Genomic DNA, 8,899 nt, shown 5'->3' on the forward strand with positions numbered 1-8,899 from the left:
TAAAAAGTTGTATCGAGAAAGAATAAACTAGTTTTAATTAAGAAAGAACTTGTATCGCTGAAGTTCCTCGGAAGTAATTTATACCATAAATTAACAAACAAGCAAATACGCAACAGTATTTTTCAGTAGCCACGGTTATACAAGTGTTGCTTTAACACTTGAGAAATAATAAGAGTCTTCTAAAGCCTAACTATTGTTATTATATAGTGCCAGTGGTATCACTTAGTAAATTCTTATGGAAAACAAGTGTCAAGTACCCAATCATGTTATCTGATATACAAATATGTACTAGGCCAAATGTTGGCCCAGGAATTCTCATCTGAAATTACAGATTCAGCAGCCATTTTATCAAGAGCCTGAACATTTACCGCTGTCAATACTCTATGTTTGTCTTTCCTACAGAAAATTCTAGTGGATCAGATGTAAACAAATATTTAAATACATACAGCCAATCAGCAGTTAGAGGCACCCTTTTATTTTATCTGTAAACTGAAAAACCAGGAATGCTGCTAAGCTAGACATATGTTTTTTTCTAATTTCTAGTTGGTGGTTTACTTGTAGGGCGCTTAAAATATAATGAAGAAAAATACATCAAGGCTGAACGGTATCCATAAATTTAAAGTTTAAGCTTGTGAGGCCAAACCTACTCTGGGCTACACAGATTGAATACTCTGATATCTGTATTTGGGAACAGTAAACAAAAAAAACTTTGATTTTAATGAAGCCTTGCACATCACCCCCTACTCTCATTGTCTGCTGAGGACTCCTAAGAGGAGCACAGACACCAAGATGAGAAGCAATGCTACAATAGAAATTTTCAGGTCGACCTATTTATTTTAATTTAATATCTGAACTCCTCACATAATGTTTTACAGAATGCATGCAGGTCCTTGAATTCAGAAAAAATACAAACACAGAAAAAACTAGAAAGTAGGGAGAGTTTTAGGTTTGACTGAACTGACTTACATGAAAATTGGTGTTAACATTTAAGAACCCGCTAAAAGCAACTTAACTTCAGATTTTGGAACTTTTCAAATTGGAAACCCTATATAAGAATCAAACTAATTTCTGGGGCTTTCAGGACTGGGGCCATAGATTTACATTAAAATTGGCAGCGGCATGGCAGGAACCATTCAAAAGAAGATTCTAATCTACTTTTACGTTTTCGAAAGTTTTTAGTTTCGCACAACACCCATTTCTCTATGATAATCATAGAGATTTGGCTGCATGAATTTACTTAAAAATTCATAATAACATGAATCAAAAGGACAAGCAAAATGTTTTTAATAGTTGTTGTTTTATGCGAATTTACAATGATAATTTAAAATTTGTATATATCAATCACATTGTAGGTTGGAATCTCGCAAAAGTTTGGATTATTTGAACGATTTCTGTGTGGTGGTGCTCTGATATCATCCCGTTACGTCATCAGTGCTGCTCATTGTTTTAAGATGTCAGATAATCCTGTGTAAGTAATTACATGAAACTATTTACAACTATTTATTATGGTTACAAGTGGTGTTATATTTTCTTGAAAGAATAAATGTAGAACTACATAAGTAACCCCGCCTTCGGCTCGGCAGGTGTATTGTTTTCACTTTTGCATCTGTGTGTTTGAGAGAGAGACAATATGAATATTTATAACTCCAAAGGTTTTCTTTTGCTTTGGATTAAATGTATTATGAAGGTTGAGTGTTCAAATTAGGACATATCCTTTGTACATTACGATACTGGAAAACAAAAGAATGTGCATCAACTTGGGATACTTGGACAACCCAAAAAACAGACCTGTATTAAGTCGTACTCCAACTGTGGTAGCAAAGTTTTGTAATAGGTGAAAATCCAAACACAAAGGTCAGTTGCGAAAGCAGTCCACGTGTCCAAGATACAGCATCATTAAGAACGAATTTCGTATTGAAAAGTGACAAGTCTCATATACACAAGTTGATTCCACGACGTACCCGTTAAACAGTCGCATATTTTGAGCAGCTGGATAATTGAAAGGGCATTTATGCAAATCCATATCAAGACAAGCCGTAGGATGCACCACCAGTCGATATATGTGCGATCGGACTATTCAAAAGGGCACTGGAGCACAATTGTTTTTGTACTGTAGATGACTAATGCAATGCAGTGAATGATTTGTTTTGCACATGACAGTTTTACGTTGAAGTTTTTTGCATGGAAACTACATTGCAGGACTAATGTTAACATGCACGGTAGTCAAATACAGCACGACTGTAGATGTGTGGTCTTTTTATCGAAGAAAATATATTTACTTAGGGTTCATAGTAGGGGAACTAGGATGGTTTGGTTTGTCCTTATTTTAGCAATTATAGAATAGTTAACTCCACTCACCGCCAACTCTTGGGCTACTCTTACCAAGGAATAGTGGGACTGACCGTCACATTTGAACACCTGTACGGCTGCAAGGGCAAGCATGTTCTGTGATGGGCATTCGTACCGAAACCCGTAGAAGATCGCGAATCGAGGGTCTAACCACTAGGCCATGTCAGGTCACCTGGGAAGGAAGGTAGCATATGGTAATAGGATAAGATTTCTTAATTTTGTTCTCACGTGTAAAGGAGAGTACAAGGTGATCGTATTTAATTTTGAAAGGTTATGAAGTGACCAATGGGATAAAAGCTTCTGTAAAAGTTTACATTGAGAATAATAATATCTAGAACTTTACAAGAGTTTAAAAAATGAATTGATAATTTCCTGAAAACTAAAGATTGGTTTTAAACTTTTACTTTTCCTCGAGGATAGCCTTGAATAACCAAATGGTCTGTTGTTGCCTGTATGCTATAATTAATTATTGGCTGGCTTCTTTTTGTTTAAGATTAGCCTTCAGAAAAGATTATTTCTGGAAATATGGACTACTGACTGTTGTTCTATTGTTAAGAACAATATATTATCTTGAACCATAGTAAGAAAATCAATTTACATCCTCAGTATTGTTCCCAGTCTAACAGTTCTTAAGGTATTTACTTGTTGACGGTACCTATTATATTAGGCATCATGTGACGTATCTTTTTGTTAAGCCATGTAATGATGCATTGGTGTACCCTTGATGATGAGAGCTTTGTTTGTTTTTGAATTTCGCGAAAAGATACACGAGGGTTATCTGCGCTAACCGTCTCTAATTTAGCAGTGAAAGACTAGAGGCAAGTTATCACTACCCACATCCAACTCTTGGGCTACTCTTTTACCAACGAATAATGGGGTTGACGTCACATTACAACGCCGTCACGGCTGAAAGGGCGAGCATGATGGGTGGGATGGGGGTTCGAACCTGCGACCCTCAAATTGCGAGTCGAGTACCCTAACCACCTAGCCATGCCGGGCCTATCATGAGAGCTAGTAATAGTTAAGCTTACTTTTGGTTGGTGTAATCTTTTAGTTGGCTTACTCTTTATTAATGCTAATAAATACCGAGTATTGATTTTTTCAGGTCTGTGAAAGATATGGGAAGCAGTACGCTTTAGATTCAAGTTATGAGTGAGTAGTTCCATTTTTGGTAATTTTTTTCTTCCTCTCACTCATTTCAATTACAGAACTTTCCAGTGAAGAGATGTTTTAACAAATTAGATGTTCTAAACCATGTAGTTTATTTTTCCATTACTTTTAGTTTTTGTTCCGAAACTCGTATTTTGCACGATTATGACCAAAGAACGGATCAGGAATTTTGAGGAATTATAGCGTGACCTCTGTATGCTAAAAGCTGTAGTGTCTTAACTATTTCTTGTTGATACCTTAGGTGTGAGCGAAAGTGTTGTTTCCTGTGCTTAGAACAACACATGAGTGATGGAAATGTTTCAAACACCATCAACACACGTAGGACAAGAGTACTTCCTAATCATGCAAATTACCAAAAACCTTTTCCAGATCCCTGTTGTGAACTTTAAAATATTCTATCGACCGAAACTATTCATAATAAACTGGAGGATGATAATTCGTGGTCAGGAAAACCTATATTATGATATCATTTATCCGGAACGTCAACAAAACAGTTTAAGTTGTTTTCAGGACTACCTAATTTGGAATATCTATGTCTGCGTACATTTTGGATGATTCCAAGATTCACCGTCCATATGTTAGAGACTGGAGACAACCTAGATAAATTCGATCAATACTGTGATATCAACTTGAAGAGCTACCAAGATTGGTCTTTGATAGTTGTTCAGTGCAGGAATTAGATTTTAGACATTTACACGAGGCTGTACATTCGCGGCATGTCATTTTTTAAACATAATAATGACATCCACACCATAATCGAGATGTGAAAGGGCTAAACATGAGTCCAAGTGAACATATTCGGAACCCCCCTTCCGGAATGCTGTTTTATCTCACCTGTGTTCTGGACTACCTGAAAGATGCCCTTGTGATGGACTAAGACCACCAATAAGCCTGCAGGAACATGTGGAGACGATTTCAAGCAGTAGTCAATGCTTTTAACAGATACTCTAGCTATTGATAAGATACGTTTGTTTTTGATCAATTAAAAAACTGACTGCGTACCTTGTATGTTATATTTTGAAAGGATATCTGTTTCCTATAGCGTTGCAATAAAACACTAGGAAAATGTGAGTGCATTCTGTTTTGAGTATATATATAAATACTAGTTGGTGACTAGTTATCCAATGGCTGTGATATTCATGTTGAACAGTGGTCTTTAGCATATTTCGAATAATGAATATTTAGACCTAAGTTGCACTATTTTGTATTTTCATACAGTAATCTATAATGAATTTCAACCAGTGTTTAAAAGGATTAAGGATTACAATAATTACAAAATTGAGGTCTATGTCTTCTTACAATTTAGAAATTTTAGTGCTATAGAAGTCCATATGACATTTTTATGGATATTTTGAACAATGGTAGCGAAAAAAGAAAAAAGTACTCGTTTCCATGCATAAGTTAAGAGAGTTGTATTCAAAAATTCAAAACTTATAAACGTTGTAGGCATACAACGTCAGAAACGAAATCTTTTCAATTTTAACTTTCACTCTACTACAATGATTATTTAAATCTACCTTTCGTTAACTAGAATAATTTAAATTTTTATCTTAATACAGTGATTTACTTACATTTACCTTCTGTTAATTAGAAAAATTTTAAAGTAAAATAAAAAATCAAGATTATATGAAACGATTATGTCAAAGTGCAGTCGAGAATGTTGTGTATTCATAAGTCTGGCATGATTACCACCTAATTGAAATTATATTACATTTCCTTGAACACATCCATTCATTTCTAGATCTCCATCTGTGTATACATTTCGTGTGGGAGCTCACACACTAAATGATGGAACGAAATATAGTGTGGATGATCTCAAAGTCCACGAACTTTATCATCCGAACAAGATCTACCACGATATTGCTGTTTTGAAGGTTAAAGGACACGTCACACTCAATGATGAGGTCACACCGGTGTATTTACCTCAGCCTTCCTTTGTTGATGACGATTTTATTGGAAGACAAGTTATTATCACCGGTTGGGGAGATACGTCTTTCGGTAACTCTTGATTTTAAAATTTTCAATGTTTATTGCACTTAAAACCGTTTCATTTATTTGAGTTTAGATTATTAATTTGCTCTTCCAAACGATGGATTATAATAGTCAATTTATAGGGATAGTTTAATTAAACATGTGATCGATTATTTTAGACAAAGAGATGAAAATAAACAATTATTTTGTTTACTTGAATCATGCTTTTTAAAAGAAGAAGGGATAACACTACGGTCTGAAGGTAAACGAAAGGTTTCTGAATATTCCACATTTAGTAGTTTTACTAGAAGATAGAAAATATGCACATAAGTTTTGTGATAAAAATGTAGAAGTATTATACTTTTGAAGCGGTGTTAAATTTTGTAAGGGCATATTCTAACCAACTGGTTTAATTTTAGGCGTAGGGACCTGCAGAGAATCAAAAGTATAAATGAAATAATAACAGCATCTTAACCTTGAGCTGTTAAAACTATATGTTTTCTAAAGCTATTTATTAGTTTAGAAAATTGGGTATTCAAAATGTTTTCAGGAGGAGTGCGCAGTAAAGTACTTCAACAAGTTTCCATCCCTGTTGTATCGAACAAGGAATGCAACAGCTCTTACTCAAAAGTAGCGTCGTCACAGTATCCACAAGGTATCACTAGAGGGCAGGTCTGTGCCGGATTATCAGAAGGAGGCAAGGATGCATGTCAGGTATTACCTACCTTTCCCTGATATAAAGGTTTTAAATAAGTTATTATTTTGTCCTTTAAATATTTTTGAATGTTTCTTATGACAGAAATGTTGTTGCATACTACACTGTCGATCAGTAATGGTTATCAATGGTCTTCACTTTAGTTTTCGCATTGTAGTTTGACATTACATAGCATTTTAATGTTTTTAGTTGCATTATAAAATAAGAATTTAATTGGTACCTATAAAAGTATGATACAAAAGTTGTTTAGGTAATAAAATTAAAACAATTTGGTTTAGAACAAGAAGTTCTTGAAGAAAACTGATTTCATATACTTGTTGTACTAACATTTTATTATTCTACATTATTAATACCATCGTAAATGGTCTTGTAATCTATAATTCCTGAGCAAGGGGATCTTTAATTTATTAAACAATAAAATACAGTCATACAAGGTCATTTTGTGTTAATAAAATCTAACTCTTAGAAATTTAAGATGTATTATTTGCCAATTGTCAGAATAAAAGGCATTTATTTATAGTTCTTAATAGTATAAATATCTTCTATGTTGTTGTTGAGCTTAGGATTCTTCTACAGTAGGTGTCTGTGACTTGTTAGCGATGAATAAACATCACACACTTTACTTGTTTTTTATTAACGAATCTTCCTACAATAATCTGCCTTTAACTTTTAATATAACAAAACTATAAAATAACAAAATATTCACTCAGAAAAATATATTAATCAATAATATCTAAACTAAACAGTCTTTTATATCATGAAACTAACATATGCAACATTCGTGATATAAAACATATGTGAAAGTTTATAACTTTTGTATCTTGTAACACCGAAAATGCCTCTTTCTTCATGATCATCTATCTAAACAGTGCAATATTTTAATTAAGTATTTATTTCTTCTCTTCACGGTTACACGATTTTACGAAATAGCATAGTGGTTTTTATATTTTTCAACTGTCATTTTTTTAAGGGGATACAATATCATTCAATTTTACATATTGTAGGGTGATTCTGGAGGACCTCTGGTGTTAAAGCGAGATGATCGTTGGACTCTGGTGGGAATTGTTTCATTTGGGCTGAACTGTGCTGAACCAGGCTACCCTGGAGTTTATACTAGGGTTTCACACTATATAAGATGGATTGCTGCAAACACTGACTTAGGACAATAAAAAACGTGCCTTGCTTCAGTTTGTACTATCTACTTATCTGTCTTAACGATTATTGGTAGCTTTCTTAACTGTGTTTATCGTTCTCTAACTTGAACCTTTTCATGAAATCTAGATACAATTCTGAATAACAAGTTACTTTGTCCAACTTAGTTTTTCAAATGTATAAACAGTCATCAGTAAGCAGCTATTTTGCTCGACTTGAATGAACTAGTTACTACCACTACTATCACTACTTAATTTTTAATTAGCCGTGTTAATTGATATTTCACTGTCACTCTGAAGTTATGCTTTTATCTCTAATTAGCGGTAATGAGAAGCCTAATACAGTGATGGGTTCTTCCTCAAGAAAACGTGGACTAATGACACTATTAGAGTCAATTTTAAAAAACTATAGGTTCTTCCCGAATAAAACATAGACTAATCACGCTATCAGAGCCAATTTTGAAAGCTATTAATATTAAGTATTAATTAATGGGATATTCACAAGTAAGTAAAGTTAAACCTTTAAATGTTTATTTGTGAAGTTAGTATATGTAACATATCTGTTATTCAACCACACTAATTCCTTTTAATAACTAAATCCTTTGACGATGTCATCGTGTGTTTGTTTAAAATAAAAGATATATGACTAAAGATTTCTATAAAAAAGTGATAGGGAAATCTGTTTTAATATGCAAGTCATATCTAGTGAACCCTAATAAAGGAAGATTAAGCAAGTGGAAGTGATATATATATATAACTTATTTTTTTCTGTGTATTCGAGTTTTCTTCCTTATAACACAAGCCATATGATTTCCTCTTAACAAAACAAGCTCTTTTAAAGTTGCATCTACTCAATTAAAAATTGAAATTACATTTAATTTTTAGCTTTTCAACATTATGAGAGATTTTATCACACAAAGATACACGAGGTAACTTAATTTCTATGTTGCAAAATTTTGATTTATTAGTTTGCGGAATTATATTTTGTTAAGAAACATTCCTGATGTAAAACATAACTTCTGGCATCATTACGTTTTACAACCACGATATTCACTTTTAAATCATTAGTTATACATTCTTTGATGTACGAACTTCAAAATATACCCACTTTCAAATCTGTTAATTACTGTAAGAGTGAAGTAATTTAAGTTATATAGTAATATAACAAATTATCCACATACTATTAACTAATCCATACTATTAACATTAAACATTACACTTATCATATAAAATATCTCAAAAATATTATTCTTGGTGGTTTAAACAAAGTTTATTATTAGAAATAAAATAGCCAAAAAAACGATAACATTAAATCTTCTAAAATTGTTACATATTAAACTCGTTTGGTTGTTATTACACATTAAAGTTAATAGTTATAGAGATAAAACAAGGTCACAATATAGAAGAAGTGGATGTCTTCATAGCCGATTATAAAGTAGGTTTTGAATTATTTGAGCATTCATATTGTTACGCCTCTGGTCGTTCGTTTATTAATTTTACGTAGAAATTATTTCCGAAAAACTTCAGCAATACAAGTCCTTCA

The 8,899-nt window shown here is 33.0% G+C and overlaps 1 protein-coding gene across 1 annotated transcript in view; it reads left to right on the forward strand.

Annotated features, from left to right (window-relative positions):
- Window positions 1-7,787, forward strand: part of LOC106473915 (clotting factor B-like) — a 23,926-nt gene extending 16,139 nt beyond the window's left edge. The window contains exons 5-8 of the mRNA XM_013934604.2: window positions 1,353-1,468; window positions 5,261-5,517; window positions 6,041-6,204; window positions 7,210-7,787. Coding sequence (XP_013790058.2) covers window positions 1,353-1,468; window positions 5,261-5,517; window positions 6,041-6,204; window positions 7,210-7,374 — 702 coding nt within the window. The 3' untranslated portion in view covers window positions 7,375-7,787. The remainder of the gene's footprint in view (window positions 1-1,352; window positions 1,469-5,260; window positions 5,518-6,040; window positions 6,205-7,209) is intronic.
- The last annotated feature ends 1,112 nt before the right edge of the window (window positions 7,788-8,899 follow it).

Source organism: Limulus polyphemus, unplaced genomic scaffold (assembly GCF_000517525.1).
Source record: "Limulus polyphemus unplaced genomic scaffold, Limulus_polyphemus-2.1.2 Scaffold6621, whole genome shotgun sequence".
Taxonomy (NCBI): domain Eukaryota; kingdom Metazoa; phylum Arthropoda; class Merostomata; order Xiphosura; family Limulidae; genus Limulus; species Limulus polyphemus.